Raw genomic sequence first — 16940 nt, forward strand, 5'->3', positions numbered from 1 at the left:
CTATTTTCCCAAGTGTCATCATTCTGCGCAACCTCCCTTTGGAGTTAATGCTACTTCTGTCTATCTTTTCAATTATAAAAAGAGCTGTTGGCAGAGGGACACTTCCTTTCCCTTTCCATGAGGAAGACTGTCCATGGAGACTTCTACTACACATGCGGGTGGGATGCTTTCAGCATGAAGAATTAGTAAGTCTGGGTGACATAGACTTTGACTCTGGGTGCATGTTGGATGGGCTAATTGCAGCTAGCGACCCATGCTGGCCTGTGATTGGGTTTGAATGTCTATCTGACTCCAACGTAAAGTATTAGCAAGATCCACTGCCTTGAAGACTTGGGCCACGTGCTTCATCCTAGCTTTTATTAGTCATAAGGCTGTCACATTACTCTCCATCTCCCTGACTCCTGCATTTATCTCTCAATTGATTCCAAACTTAAGTGGGGAAGAAAAGGAGTATCATTTCTTGATCTCCGTAGAAGCTTAATAAAAATTACTATATGTTGAGTATTTACTCTGTGCCAGGCACTATGTTGATGCTTTATACACATTATTTTTAAAAAATCATCACCAACACAGCAAAACAAATAGAATAATGGAGGTACATATAAGCACCATAGTGACCGATGGCTTCAGAGCAGGGAGCTGAAGAGAAAATAAAAAAGGAAGGAGAACAATGACTCCAGGACTGGCCCAAGAGCAAAGACTGTGGTTTATAAATCCTTCACAAAACACAGAGTTCTTGAACCCTCAATAAAAGAATTCTGGACAGGCCAGCCAGTTCATTTCCAAGTCTTTATACTAGTAACCCCAGACACATGGGACACTACTGTCTTTAAAGTCTTCTGGCCTTTTGAGCCACACTTCTCTTGCTCAGGCTTGCTTCCACATCTGGAAGTGTACTTTCCCTTCTGATAAAACTTTTCTTTTCTACTGTAAAAAAAAAAATAAATAACATAAAATAAATAAAGTCTTCTTGACACGCAGGACACCAAAAAAGCCTCACTTGTGGGAGTGAGAAGATTCTGTCTTTCCACGATGGAGATTCCTGCTAGCACATCCCCTGTCAGGGACCGGGCCTGGGGTGAGCTGATGTGGTGAAGGTCATCAGCTAAGCTAGCTTTTTACATTATGAATAGTGTTGAGCCTGAACTCCAGCTGCAAGCCCAGAGATGACACCTAAGTCACAGTGATTCCTGAGCTCTGAGTCCCAGTGCCTGGGTTAGAAACAAGTCTATTCTTTTCCTGCAGGGCCCTTACCACAGATGAAATCAGACATTTTTTATTCACATACTTCCCAACTAGAGTGTACACTCCATGACAGCAGGAAGGGCATTTCCCCACGGCTAGCATGATGTCTGGTATGGAGAGAGCATCAGATAAATATCTCTAGAATGAATGAAAGAATGAAGTTTACTGTTTGGCTCCACACAAGTAACTTGACATCTCTGACCTCAACCACACATTAAGGAGATAACTACCTCCCTGGATCAAGGGAAAGGTATAAAAGACACGAAGACTGATTTAAAGCACATACAGGATGAATTCTCATAGCTGACAATATCTGTAGTCATGATCTACTGAAGGCTTCATAGCTTTCCTTGGGCTTTCCTTTCCACTTCCTAACTTGATCTTCACAACAACCCATGAGGTAAGAAAAGCAAGAATTATTTTCTCCATTTGATAGGTAGGCCTATGGAGGGGAAGGGTCACTCCAGATCACACAATGACTGCAGGGCAGAGCCAAGACTGGACCCAGGACTCCAAAGACCATGGTCAGCTCAGTCCTCCCATAGACCCTGGGATTCTTCCCTTGACCAGCACAAGACCCAATAGTCCCTGCAATGGGCCCCACGTGGAGGTAGTGAAAGGCCCACTATAGCTCATCTCTTCCCACAGGTCTCCAGGGGTTGCCTGGCAACCAGCGCCAAGCATGCTGTAAGTGGCCTCTAGTCAGGTCTGTTGTTGTGGAGCTTTCAGGTCTCCCTCCCTTCACATCTGTGCGTCTCTCACTCTCTATTAATGAGACTTCTTCCCCACCTCCACCTCTCCAGGAAGATCCTCTTCTCTGATCCACAATAATTAACCTCCCAGGAAACAGAAAGGGCTCTCAGGAACCTATGTGGCAAGGGACTCCAGGGAACAAGGCACTACCAATGTGCTCATCGTCTAACATTCCTCAGAAGTGACAGAAACTCCTTTTGTGGATGGTCCTGCTCAGCGATGCTCATATCTTCCTCTTCTTCCCTCTCCACCTTCCATCCTGACAATGGTCTTCTGAAATTCCCTGGGAGAGATCAAATGAGCTGGAGAAATTTAACTGAACACTTCAAACTGTGCTAGTGAGTCCCTGGATGCTGTTCCAGCACTCCTGCAACCACAGGTGGGAAGCCTTGGGAGGCCCAGTCACCATTTGCATGTGAATCACAAGCAGAGAAAGGAAAGAACCTAACTTATTGTATTCCTGATATGTGCCAGGCATAAGACTATGTATCACATGTAGCCACGCCCCTCTACAAACCTGTGAGACTTTTATAGGTGAAGATATTATCTATTCATAGAAGTGAAGTGATTTACCAAAGCTCACATAGCTTTAAAAAAAAAATCCCAGAACTTATATGAAAGTAAATATGTATGAGTAGATAAGTGCTCCTCCCTCTCCCTGTACAATTACTTGATCATCAAATTTTGTAAATTCTAGTCTTAAATCTATCTCGAATCTCTCTCCTCATTTCCATCCCTAAAGTCATTTTGTCATTGTCGTAGTGTTACATACTGAATATTTGTGTCCCCAAATTCATGTGTTGAAGCCCTAACCCCTGTGTGGCTATATTTGGTGATGGGGACTCTAAGGAAGTCTTTAAGGTTAATTGAGGTCATAAGGGTTGGGGCTCTTATCTGATAGGATTAGTATACTTTTAAGAAGAGACACCAGAGAACTCGCCCACTCTCTCTCCATGTGTACACACCAAGGAAAGGCCGTGTGAGTGCACAGCAAGAAGGCAGGGGTCTGCAACCCAAGAGGAGTGCTCTTGCCAGACATCAACGCTGCTGCCACCTTGATCTTGGATTTAAGTCTTCAGAGGTGTGAGAAAATTAATTTCTGTTTTGTTTAAGCCATCTAGTCTGTGGTATTTTGTTATGGTATCTCAAGCAGATTAATACATGAGGCTTGGGCCCTTATAACTTACCCAAACCACTGGTTTCTTTGCCTCACTTCCATTTACTTGCTAAACTGAAACCAGAGATTTTTCTAAAATGCAAATCTGATCTTTTAAAACCCTTCGATGGCTCCCTAATATCTATGGTAGTGCTCTCCAAATTTATACTCATGTTAAGTAAGAAAAATGTAGGCATATATTTATATATGTCCTTAGGCTATATATACATATATGTCTACTTTTATATATAAAGATGTTAAAATACATAAAAATGACGAACAATATTTAAATGTTTACATTTTAGTGTCTTTATGAACAATACAGAAAACTTTTTTTGGTACAGAAAAGCACATACACACACACATGCACGCAAAAACCCTTTGCTAACTTTTTTAGCAAAAGCAATGTGATTGACTGTGTCAGATCTACCTAGATTGTCATTGGTTTTACCTCAAAACACGGCTGACAATGAACTTGTGCTAGGAGTCAGAGAACCATCAGTTCAGCCATTTTCTGTGCTCATTCGTGCTACACTCTTCAATCAGAGGCTTCGTTGCCAGACTCTTTTAAAGTCTCATATCCATTGTGAGGGTTCAGTTAGTTAAAATTAGGTAGTATAATCAATAAATCTACTTAACCAGGTACGGGAAAACTGCAACAGCTCACAAGGGCTGAAAATGAATAAAGGAGTGAAGAAGACACCACTGCCAATCCCTTAGAAGGGGAAAATGTCTCTTCTGACCTGAAGATTTTTTGAATGTAGGTTATGTGACCGACTGATGTGGAGATCAGATGAAGACATCTGTGTCAATTCATACAGTAAATATCAGTAAACATTTATTTTATCTTCATAGATAAAAAATAAACTCTATAGTTTCTTCAGCTCCCAAGAAAATCATCAGCCATGTACCCTCTGGCGCATGGCAAGAACCTTCTGTATTGTTGTGCAAGGTTTCCCTGACCCCCAAGCTTCTGCCTGATAGCCTCTCCAGAAAATTTCTCTCTCAGCAACCCCTCCCTGTTCTTTCACAGCCTTGTTCAAGGTATTGCTCACATGCCCCCAAATACCCTGTGTTCTCACCCCTTTTGTGCATTGGCTGCATAATAGGTACTTAATAAGTGATTATTGGTTCTTACCATGAGGTAGTTAAACTAGATCAGTGATTCTTTCATTTTAGCCTGCCTCCAAACCACCTGGAAGACTTGTTATAACACAGATTGCTAGGCCACACTCCAGAATTTCAGGTGCAGTGGGTCTGAGGAGGGTCTTGAGAATGTGCATTTCTAACAAATTCCCGAGTGATAACAATGCTGTTGATCTGGAGACCACGCTTCTAGAACCAGTGAACTAAATGTACAGCTTCTCGCATTTCTAATGAGTTATGATTCCTCAATGCTTTTGATAGAGATTCAATGAGCAAAATAAACTTTTATTTCTCTATGTTAATACTTAGCATTATCATACATGAAAATATGGGCTCTATAAGGCCTAATGTGCCTCTCTACAGTGTAGAGAAAAAAGGAACATAATTTAGAATTGGAACATCTGAGCTGGAATCCCACTTTATACCTGTGTGGTCAACCTAGGGCAAGTTAATTACTCTCTGAGTTTGAATTTTTTCTCTTGTAAAATAGGAGTGTATTAAAATAATATCCGCCTCATGGAGTTACTTGTGAGATAATATTAATATATGGAAATAACTTGTAAAAAGAAAAATGCTATATATAGACTATACCAATAAGATATATGTATGATGTATTAATGTACATTTAACAAGATGAATGCACAGATAATAATACATGTTTTGAATACTTTAAATTGCAGATTTTCAAAATTTTCAATCTTGGTGCTAATTCATTATTAAAAAGTATATGATCTACATGTTGCTATATCATCTCAAATATGATTATGGTTTATTAATACCACTGGTAAATACCAATAATAGCTGTGGCTAGCTTCCAAGATGGTCCCCAATGATCCTTACCTCCCAGGATTCATCCTTTTGTGTAGTTTCCTCCTACATTGAATCAGTGACCAACAAAATACTCTAAGGCTAAGTAATGAGAGACATTGCCACTTCCTCTTTGATTTCTTGGATCTCTCCCCCTGGGGGAAGCAAGCTGCCATGCCATGATGACACATAAGTAGCTCTGTGGCGAGAACCACATGGGAAGGTCTCCTGCCAACAGCCAGTACCAGATACGTGACAGCTAGTAACAGCCAATACAGAGCCACCTTGGAAAGGGATCCTCCAGCCCCACTCAAGGCTTCAGATGACTGCAGCTCAAGCTGACATCTGGCTGCAACCTCATAAGTGGCCAGAAGGCAGAAACTAAGTCACTCCCAAATGTTGGATCTGTAGAAACTGATCTATTTCTATATAGATCATCTGAATGAATTATTGCTGTTGTTTTAAGCCATCAAGTTTTGAAGTGATTTGCTATGCAGTGATAGATTATGGAGACAGTCGCTAACATTTATTGCGTATTCACTATGTTCCAGGAACTATGCTAAGCACCCCATGCCCCTATAATGTAGATGCTGTTATAATCTCCAAAGAGAAAAGGGTTGTCTAGAGATGTTAAGTAATATAGTCAAGGTTCCATGTCTAATAAGGGACAGAACTGGAATTTGAATCCAGGTCTCTAACTCCAAAGCCCAGATTCTCAGTCACTCATTCATACAGGCCAGGATAGATCTTCTTAAGCAGCAGAACTACCTGAACCCCCAGAGGAGAGCAAACCTGTATAAAACCAGCAAGGGGGCAGACCAGGAGCCAGACCAGCAACAGCACTGGTGCCTAATGCCATAAGACCCAGAAGTTTCAAACTAGCTCCACCTCGCAGGCTTTGTACCAGTGCACTAGTCACCTCTCAGGACATTCCTGCCCAAGATGCCCAGGACTCACCCAGATCTGCAGCTTCACTCGTTTCTCATGACGGTAGACTGTCTTCACCTTGAAGTCAATGCCCACCGTGCTGACAAAGGCTGGGGTGAAGGTGTCATCAGCATAGCGGAAGAGGAAGGAGGTTTTGCCAACACTGCTGTTGCCAATGATGAGCAGTTTGAACATGTAGTCAAAAGTCTGGTCAGAAGCATCTTTGACTACAGCTTTACCATCAGTCACGGAAGCCATCTGCAAGAGAGACCTGTGGTCATTCAGAAACACACTTCCAGTGTCACCTTGAGTCATCAGTGTTTTTTAATGGTCACTCTGCTAGAGTCACATACTCATTCCCTATCCCAGCATCAATGAGGAAACACACACTACTAAGAATCACTCTATCACTGCACCTGTCCCAATGTTGTATCAGGACTGGGGTGGGACCCAGCTCCTCCCATTTATTCCTTCAGCAAATATTTACTGAGCACCTTGGTCTGGGTCAAACCCTGTGCTGGGCCTGGGGAATACAAATATAAATTAGACATGATATCTGACTTCTGAGTGGCCACAGAATAGAATATATAAGCAGGAGATAAGTGATAGCAGAGAAGCTTTAGCTGAGGAAGCCCACAAGAAACACCTAATCCAACTTGGAGGCATGATGGTCAAGGAGTCTTCTGTATGAGGCAGCTCCTGAGTTGAGTTTTGGGGGAAAAAAAGCCAAAACAGCAAACACATGAACATTCCAATAAATGTCCAGGACAGGGCTATCATTCTCATTTCAAGAATTTTTATGGCTCCCCACAGCTCTAAAGATCAAGCCCAAACTGTTCATCTTCACAAAGAACCAACTAACCAAAGCATAAACTCTCTAAACTTTCTCTTCCCCTAAGCCTTCTCCCTACCAATCTGTGTTACTGTTATACCAAATTACGCTTTACTCCAAATATGCCACATTATTTCTTGCTTTTGTCCCTTTAGGCATGTATTCTTTCTTTCTGCCTATAACACTTATCTCCTCCTAATAAGCTCCTGTTCATCCTTGTAGATCTAAATGAAGTCCTGCCCCTGTGCTCCCAGAGCACACTAACGGCACTTGTATCATTTCAGAAACGTTTACTAGTCCAGCTCCTCCTTTAGGCCAAGCGTCTGAGACTTAATGTACTTCATTTCCGCACCTCTAGCTTCTAGCACAAGTCCTAGTACATAATCAGCACTCAGTAAATGTGTGCCGAATTAATATGAGTCATGTCATTACTCTGGGACCCAAACTCATTATCTGGAAAATGGGGAGAACAATTTTAGTTCTGCTTTTCTCACAGGGCTGTTACGAGACTCAAACAAGATAACAATGAGTAAGACCTTAATAAACTGGTAAATCCCACACAGTTGTGAACATAAGTCTTATCATTCTAAATCCTTCAAAGCTTAGATCCTCTGTTTATTTGTTCACTCACTCATTCATTCATTCATTCATTCATTCATTCATTCATTCACTCAGCAAGTATTTATTACATGCCAGGCCTTCCCTGAGACCCCAGCTCTCTCAGACCGACCACCATCCTCTCCTTTTTTAAAACACTTTGGGTCTGAACTCCATAATCCAGCACTTGGTCCCATAGTCTTATTTGAATCTTTAATTGCTTCTTACCAGCCACAGATACACTCTCCACCTGCGACCTCTTCTTGTGCCCAGCATCAAGTGCTCAGATGGGCTGGGTGATGGTCACAGGAGGGTGCGAGGACAACCCTAACATGAGATAATGTCCAGGTGTCACTGCCTTTAGGAATTCCTACCTTTTTCCCCAAAAGAAAAGAGAGACTGATAGATTTAGCTCTATGGGCCTTTCTGGTGAGCTGTAAGGATAAGCAGCTGACAAATGTAGACTGTTTAAAGCTCTCTTGAAGAAAGGTCAGACAAATATGTGGGATTATTAGCAGCCTTTTAATAATATCTCTTTAAATATGCCACCACTAGCCTCTGGTGGCTTCTGTTCTTCCTTCTCTTTTCTCCCAGCTCTCAAGCCTTTATCTGAGACCCCGGGCCACATCCTTGTATCAATCTGCCCCATGACAGGGCTCACTAGGTGGGTGTGGAACATACCCTGGACCGTTGGAGACTGAGGCATAACATTTACATGGGAGAAGAAAGTGAGATTGGAGGGGAGGGTGTATAAACTCTCTCATAGTCCTAACTTTTCAGTTTTCATGGTACAAAAGGCAGAGCCTGTTTCAAGAATTGGCAATTCAATGGAATTACACTTTTTTCTACCTAAAACAAGGGAAGCAATCACAATGGCTTCACATTATCCTCTGCTCTGCTGCCAGACATCTTTGTTTACAAGAGAAAATTTCTACTTTGAAAGTATATATTTCTAATTTAAAAATTACAAAAGTAAAACACAAGAGTTTAAAAAAGAAAAATTTAGTTACCAGACATCCTATTCATCCAGCAACTGCCATTATTAACATTATAAGTGTAATTCCTCCCTTATTTTTGGGATGCAACGAAATGCCATCTATTTTTAAACTATAACAAATTATTATTTGTTAACCTAAAAGGTAATATACACATTGAAAACATTTTTAAAAAACTTTTACTACTTGTAAGTACCACTTTGTCACCATCTGCAGTTTGCATTATTTTCTTAGTTTTTAGCATAAAAAAAAATAAATAATGTGAAACCTAAAGGTTTACAGTGAAAAGTAAATCTTGCTTCTACCCCTGATTCCTAGTCTCTGGTTCTGCTCCCCAGAGGCAAACATGTTACAAATCTATATATCTTTCAGAGATAGTCTTTGCATCTATCAGCATAGAGGTCTGTTTGTACTTTTAATCTACATATAAATGATAACATACTATACATACTAGTCTATATCTTCTATGCATATTTTAATTACTAAGATCATACTTTCATTAGTTTTGTATCCTGCTCCTTTTCACTTAACATTATATCATAAATATTTTACTGAGATCTTTAAAACTCTTCATAAGTATCATTTCAATTGACTACGCTATATTCCATCCTATAGACATGTCATATGACTAACTCTTTAGTGTTATACATTTATTTTTCCATTTCTTAATTATTATAAATTAAACCGTAGTGACCATTACTTTACATAAATATTTGTTCACTTTCTTATTTATTTACTTAGGAGAGACCCTAGCCGTGGAACTGCTGGTCGAAGAGTAACTTTACTGAAACACAGACTAATCCTTATCTCAGTTTCGTGCCCTTTATCTTTTTTTATCCTTTAAATAAATGTGGGAGATAAAATTGGAAGGACAGAATTTATTTTTCTCATTTGATCAAGAAGGAAACTGAGAGCCAGAAATTAAGAGGATTTGGCCAAGCCTCATAGCTAACAATTGAGACTAGATTTAGTACCGTGCAGTGTTATGGGAAAGTTCAAAACCCCTGCTCTATTCCTCAGCTGAATTCTTGGGCAAGTCATATTGCCTCTCCTAGTCATAGCATTTTTACTGTAAAATAGAGAAAATATCACCTGCTTCACAGAGCTGTGGCACAAATAAAATGAGCAGTTACCATATGTAAATAATCTGTTATGGTTTCCTGGCCCGTGGGTGGTACTTAATAAATATTATTTCACTGGCCCTTTTAATTTACTTCTGCAGTCAAATATTGATCAACTGTCCTCTCCCTGATCTAGGCTCCATTATTTGAGCTGGTTTTACAATTAACTGTCTGCCTTTCCTTCTTGAATAAGCTGAGTTGTATCCATTCTTACACCCTGTCAACACTGGACCTATAGTAAATCCTTAGGGCGTGTTACTCCTTTCGATAAACATGTATTGAGCATTTGCCACGTGCCAGACTATGGATGTAAATGTCGTATTATTGCTTCATTTTTCTGATGCAGCTGTTTATACCCTTAGATTTCTGGAATTAGAAGGGATTTTTGAGTGGCAGCTTTAACATAACAAAAAGGCTGTTTCTGGTCCCAGTTTTCTTAGTAACTCAATGTATGAACTTGGGCAAGTCACTTAAACTCTGAGCCTCAGTGTCCTCATCTGTGATATGATAATATTACCTACCTCGCAAGGCTGCTGGGAATTTTAAATAAGAGAACGTATGTAAGTGTGCTTCATATGTACACTGTGTGGAGAAAAATACGTGTGGCCTTGTGTAGAATCTGCGGGAAAAGTGCCTGCCTTTATTAGCTATGTCTAATCGGTGTGAGAGTGGGAAGTGAAGCAAGAGTAGAAAATAGTTTCAATTCCTGGCCTGTTCCACTCCCCTTCATTCTACAGGTCAAAAACTGAGTCTCCACAAAGCAAAGTGATTTGTCCAAAGTCACACAGCAAGTCTGTTGGAGCATCATGACCAGAATTTCCGTTATCTAATGACTCCCAGATTAGACTGAGCTTCGGGAAAATAAAAACTGCAACAATTTTAGAGTTAGCAAAGAAGGATCCCCAGTACCCTGAGCATCTCTTTCCTAGCACTTTCCATACTGTACTGTCAACATCCGTTTATGTTCACACAGTGTAGCTTTCCCAGTAGGTGGTGTGAGAACAGGGAGAGGCAGAGGGCAGAGAGGTTCAGTCGAAAGGTACCTTCACATTATAAGCCCCTTAGGGCAGTGGTCCCCAACCTTTTTGGCACCAGGGACTGGTGCTCCTATGAGAATCTAATGCCTGGCAATCTGAGGTAGAGCTGAGGCGGTGATGCTAGCACTGGGGAGCAGCTGAAAATACAGATGAAGCTTCACTTGCTTGCCTGCTGCTCATCTCCTGCTGTGTGGCATGGTTCCTAACAGGCCGTGGACTGGTAGCAGTCTGTGGCCCAGGGATTGGGGACCCCTGCCTTAGGAGATCTTCTCAAGAGATGGGCAGGGGCCACATAGACATTTGGAAGAGAGGTAAAAAGTATCCCAGCAGGCAGCTGCCCAAGGCAGATCTAAACAGACAGGTCACTGCACAGTGGTGCAGGCAGAAGCACACTTGTGAGATAAGCATCAATCAGATCTTCCCTCTCTTTTGTGACAGTCACACAAATGACAGAGCTGGGTAGCTCATTGTTTCCATGAGGAGCAATACAGATGAAAGCCCAAGAACCACCTGGGAACTCATGTCTGGTCCCAGGCTGGGGGAAAGAAGGAAATGGCTGTCCAGGGTTGGTTGTGAAAAACAAATAACACTTTCAGTCTGATAGGCAGCAGAAATAAGCACCTAAGGAAGAAGCCAACTTCAGCTAGGAAAACGTAGGGAGAGGAGGACGAGAGCCCTAAAATCCAGCAAGAAGCGATCAACTCAATACATGCAGTGAAGAAGTGAATGGATAGACCTCTCTTTTGATGGAAAAAGCACAAGACTGAGTCACAGAGACCTGGATTGAGCCCTGGCTCACTCTGTAGTTGTGTAACATTAGGCAGATCATACCTGGGGCCTCAGTTTCCTCATCTATAAAATGAGTTAATCAAATGACGGCAAACTGTTATAAGAATTAAACCAGGATAGAATATAAAGCAGTATAGAGCAGAGAGTGCTTTATAAAACCCTTTAAAATTCTTTGTGTGTGTGTGCTTCGTGTTTTCTTCTACCAGATCATCCTGGATAGTGGAAATAGCTTGGGGTTCCAAATCAAACAAATTAGATTCAGTTTCCAGGTCTACCATTTATTAGTTGTGAGACCTTGGCAAGAAATTTTACATGACTAAGACACAATTTCCTCATTCGTAAAACAAGCATTATTGGGGAGATTATAGTCAATGTTGGTAAAGCATCTAGGCAGTATGTGACATGCAGCAGGTGCTCAGTAAATTTAATTCCATCTTCCTGCTGGTAACATTTATCAGCGAGGATAAGGCAACAGTGGGCATATGTGGACCTCACCGTACTATAAGCGTCCTCCTCCCTAAAGCCATATTCTACTAACTTTTCTAATTCAACCTTTCTTCAGACCATTCACCACTGCCAACCCATCACCACCAGCCCAGCCCACCTCCTCACTATTTCCTAAGGTCTCTTGAAGTCACAGAAACAGTTTCATAATAGCTACTATTTATCGATCATCTCCTAAATGCCAGGCACTCTACCAGGTGTTCCCAGTGCATTCTATCATGCATACAATAGATGATTGATAAATGTTCACTTCCTTCTTTCACCAGACTGGAAAGAGAGAGCCATGGGTGTGACCATGGACACACCTGCACAATAATGTCAATGGCCTTTCTCTTTTGTACAGTGCTTTATAGTTTATAAAAGTTCTTTTCAACCACAATATCATTTTTGATCCTCGCAACAGTTCTTGGGGGTAAGTGGGGAAATTGAGGCAGGAGTACAAACACAGCTCAATTACTCATTCAGTCAACATTCAACCTAGTATGCACCAGGCCCTGTGCTGTACTCTGGAGGGATAAAGAGGGACTATAAAGAGTTCAAATCTAAAGGGGAAACCTTTAAAAATGTCATCTATAGGCATCAGTAGATGCCTCCCTTTATATCATAATCCTTAAGAAAGAAATCCTTCATTTATTTCTTAGGTTGGAGATCATTTTAGATTTTTGCCTTCTCCCATACTGTTTCCTCTGATGGAAACATACTTTCCTCCAGTACTAGCTAAATCCTTCAAGACTAGAAAGTCTTCCCTGAGCCATCATCCTCCAGCAAAATGTCTCTCCTCTGGCTAACACAGTACCAGGGCTTCCCGTTACCATAGACAGAGCTTGTCAGGAACTTCCATTGTTTTCCACCCTTTATAGGCACTGAACAGGTGGGCATCCACCTGTGCACACACGCATCTAACTCCTTTTACTATCCCCCACCCCTTTCCATCTGGATTCTGAGAAGGGGATGGAGGGCCCTGTCTTTCTCCCACCCCACTGCACATTTCTGTTGGCTCCCAGAGGCTGCTGCTCTGCCCTCCCTAAGGTCTCTTCCCACTTGGACTCCAGAATACAGTCAGCCTGTGAATGAATTGTTCTGTCCAAGATTCTCTTGTCTCTGATCCCAGGTGGCAGTGTAATAGGGTGCAGAGCTTGTGAGCCTTCCTCAGGCTTCTGAGGAGCTAAGATACAGAGAGTGCCTGGAGGCCCACTCTGGGCCCCCATCATCTTTCCACTCTCATACCACAACTCACATCTGGCCTCCTCCCCAGCCTGACCCAGTGCACCTACCATCCTAAACTTTCCAAGTTCCCCGACAGTTCCTCCACTTTCAGCCACCAGATCCCTACTCTACTCCAGTGCTACTCTACCCCATCCCCCACCTCTAGCCAGAATCCAGGCACCCATTCCACTGCCCATATCCAAGGCCACTACCGTCTCCCTCCACCAGCTCCCGGCTCCTTCCTCTGCAGTCAGGGTAGACCCACTCAGGGTCCCACCTTCCCATTCTTCCAAGCTTCCTACCCCCAAGCTCCACCCCTCACCTTCTACTCAGGTAACCTGTCTTGCCTGTACCCAGCTGGGCTCTTGCTCCGCATCCTTCCCGCTCCCAGCTCTCCATGCTCATTGCCCCTGGCCCCGACCAGCAACCCGCCTCCTGCCCAGCGCCCCTTCCCCTCATCACTCACTGCTCTCCAGCTCAAAATGACTCCCGCCAGTCAGCCAGCCCTCTCCCCTTAGCTCTTCACCTCCGCGCCTTCCCCTCAGCCCTCTGGCTTTAGCACCCCCTTCACCGCCCCTCGGCTGCCTGGTACCCTCTTCCCGCACTGCCCCTCTCAGCTCCCTCATTACATCTCCCCGCCCCCAACGACCCCTGTTTCCCCCGCATTGCGCTCCACTCTCCGCTCATCATTTCCCCAAGCTCCGGCGCTTTCTTTCTTGCTCCCCACACTCCCACTGCCCGCTGCCCGCGGAGCGGCCTTCACAGTCTGGGTAGACGCCCCCTCAGCACCCCCTCCCCAGGCTACGCGCCCCTTCACTGCTGCGGTGCCGCCTCCTTAACGGCCTCCCTCGACCCCTTCTCCTCGGTATCCCCTCCGCTGCCCTGCGCTCCTCCTCAGCCCCACTCACTGTCCCCAGCGCCCCACGCCGAGGAGCTGTCCCCGATCCCTCCCCTGGCGGGGCGCCGGCGCCGCGCCCCTTACCTGGGACTCGGCGTGCAGGAGAGCGGCTCGCTCCGGGACAGCGCAGTGGAACGGCGGGACCAAGTGACTGGCGGCGCAAGGCGCAGCGGAGTTTGCAGAGCTGAGCGGTGAGGTTTCCCGCGGGTCTGGTCTAGTCCTCACCGCAGCGACTTAGGGCTGAGGTTCCGAAGGCAGCTCAGCTTCGCTACAGCCGTGTCCAGGCCCCACCCACTCCCCGCCCAGGGGCGGAGTCCGTATTCGCCCCGCCTCTGGGTCCCCCACCCCCAGCAGGTGCCGGAAATCCAAGGTATCTTGGGGACCCTGAGTTACCCAATATCTGGGTGACTATCGTGATTTATGTTAATTATCACGCCTCATTCCACAGGCTGAACTTACTAGAGTGATCAGAGAGCTTTGATAATAATGTAGATGATGATGGGTACCAGTATTTTGTCATTTCCAGAGCGCTTTCCTGTCCTTTATATGGCTTCATCCTCAAAAGCCCATGGGTAGACCGCAGAATCTGGACAGCTAACTACAAGAGGCAATGAGGCCAGGAATCTGGGCATTGTCCTCTAACCCATGCCCTCCTTCACGTCCTATATCCCACCAGTCCGGTAATAACACCTCCTTAATATATCCTATTCCTTCCCTTCCTCTCCGTTTCCACTGCTCTCACCCTGGTTCAGGTCTCATCACTTCTTGCCTGGACTAACCTAACAGTCTCCTAATGAGTCTCCCCGCCTCCACTCTCCAATCCATCCTCTACTCCAGCAGCCTGAATGACCGTTTTAAATGTCACCATGTTACCATCGACCTTGTTAAACAAACAACAAAAACAAAGAAACACTTTCAATGGCTTCCCTTTAGCAGCAGCTGCCTGGAGTAAGAAAATGTTCTTGCCTGGTCAAAGAAGTCCCAGCTCGGCCTATACCTGCAAAGGCAGGTATAGGAGGTAGTTTGCACTGCCTCCTCCCATCCTGACCTGGACTTCAAGTCTTCCTGAGGTCACAAGAGCCAGCTGCCAGCTCTGGTTTAGAATCATGGTCCTTTTCCACACTCTTCCCCTACTCCAAATCTTAGAGTTCCATGTTAGAAACAAAACTCATTTTTTCCCCCCAAGTTCTGTTATGATCCTAACTACATATTGTCTCTCTGACTTCAGGAACCACCTAATTGACAGCCCCTCTGGTTATTTGACTTCTGTGTCAGATTCATCTTTATACTGTTCTGAGTTTCCCCACCCGCTCCTCTTCATTCACCTTCCCACAGTTCATCTCCTGGCAGCCCTTTCCTCTGTACCCTATGGAGTCCCATTCCTTTGTCAACGAACTCTCCTACACCCTCTGCTCTCTTCAGAGAGTACTTAGATTACTTCTTTGCCTTTGCTGAAACTTGGTCCTCTTCTCATTCTCTTCTTGTTCCCTCCTGCAAGAGAGCTTCTCACTTTCCCACTCTCCGCACACCATAAAACCAGGCGGTAGGGTGAGCTCTGCCACTTCCACTCTTGTACAAAAATTTCTTCTCCTTTGCTCTCCAGCCACACCACCGCTATCCCTCCTCATCAAGGATATTACTGACCTCCAACTGCTCCTTACTTATTGACGATTTCAGCCCCTGGCTCATGGTCATCCTCATTAGCCCCTGTCCTTCCATCCTTCTGGTGACTTCGGTAGCCGTGTGGCTTCCCGATCCCTCAGTCCCTGGTCTCCTCTTCACATCACCCATGGTCACACTCTGAACTTCTTAACCACTAGTGCCCCTGTGATCTTAAAATCAAATACCCTACAACGCAGGTCCCTCACTCCCTTTCTCTCACAAGACACTAGTTTCCTCATTGCAAAATGGGTGTGATGATAATGATTTTTCATTCTTCACAGGAGTAATGAGATAACATACAAAACCATCTTTTAAAGTTGCAAAACAATATGGGAACAGATGGTATTGCAGTTATGTAGCCTCAGGTCTTCTGATTACTTTCTCTTCCTCCTCTCCATGAAAGGCTATATAATAAAGTGGAAAGAGCACAGACTTGGGGCCAGACAGATTTGGTTTTCAATATTGTTCCACCACTTGCTTGCTGTGTGATCTTATATGAATTACTTCATTTTTTCCTGATACATGCACCTCATTCTCATTTGCATAAATAGCAATAATGAGAGCTACCTCCCAGGCTCGTTGTGAAGGTCAAATAAGAAAAAGAGATAGTGACTAAGAAGCACCTGATAGAGTGTCAGGCACATAGTAAGCACTCAGTAAATAAGAAACACTGTGGTTATTATAACAGAAAAAAAATGCTACTTTTAGTCACAACTGCCTTCTAAGAAAGATAGATCCTAATGCACAGGAGGTCCTTTGTTCTACTTGGGGCCTTGAGGAGTGTGGATATGTAAGTATGTGAGGAGAAAAAGGAACACTAAATTGCTCTGTGTAAAAACGGGAGGACAATTTTGAATTCACTTGGCAAAATGGGAGGGAGAGGTAATAAAGAGAGCCAGCAGAAGAAAGGAAAAAAATTAGTTAATTAGTTAATTAGCTACCTGGGTAAAGGATCAGAAGAAACCCTCCCATGGCAGGTAGACAAAAGGGCGTTTAAGCACTGGAATACATAAGGGATACGTTTATCAAACATATGATGTAAACCTCTCTCTTGACTTCCAGACTTCGGTAAAAGCCATTACACTCAAGCATGCTCCCTGAAAGTGGGGAGTTGTGAAGGCGAGTAAGCAAATTAAGCAATGGGCTTTGTTTTTCTGAGTTGAAAAAAGAGAGTAGTTGATGTGGTTCCATAGTGTAGCGGTTAGCACGTCTGCTTTACACGCAGAAGGTCCTGGATTCGTGCCCCAGTGGAGCCACGGTCTATG

The 16940-nt window shown here is 43.7% G+C and overlaps 1 protein-coding gene across 1 annotated transcript in view; it reads right to left on the reverse strand.

The window, feature by feature from the left end:
- Positions 1-14203, reverse strand: part of RAB3B (RAB3B, member RAS oncogene family) — a 54886-nt gene extending 40683 nt beyond the window's left edge. Inside the window, exons 1-2 of the mRNA XM_006919191.3 lie at positions 14098-14203; positions 6065-6292 (exon numbers count right to left, since the gene is read on the reverse strand). Coding sequence (XP_006919253.1) covers positions 6065-6292 — 228 coding nt within the window. The 5' untranslated portion in view covers positions 14098-14203. The remainder of the gene's footprint in view (positions 1-6064; positions 6293-14097) is intronic.
- Between the last annotated feature and the right edge of the window lie 2737 nt (positions 14204-16940).

Source organism: Pteropus alecto, unplaced genomic scaffold, assembly GCF_000325575.1.
Source record: "Pteropus alecto unplaced genomic scaffold, ASM32557v1 scaffold25, whole genome shotgun sequence".
Classification (NCBI taxonomy): domain Eukaryota; kingdom Metazoa; phylum Chordata; class Mammalia; order Chiroptera; family Pteropodidae; genus Pteropus; species Pteropus alecto.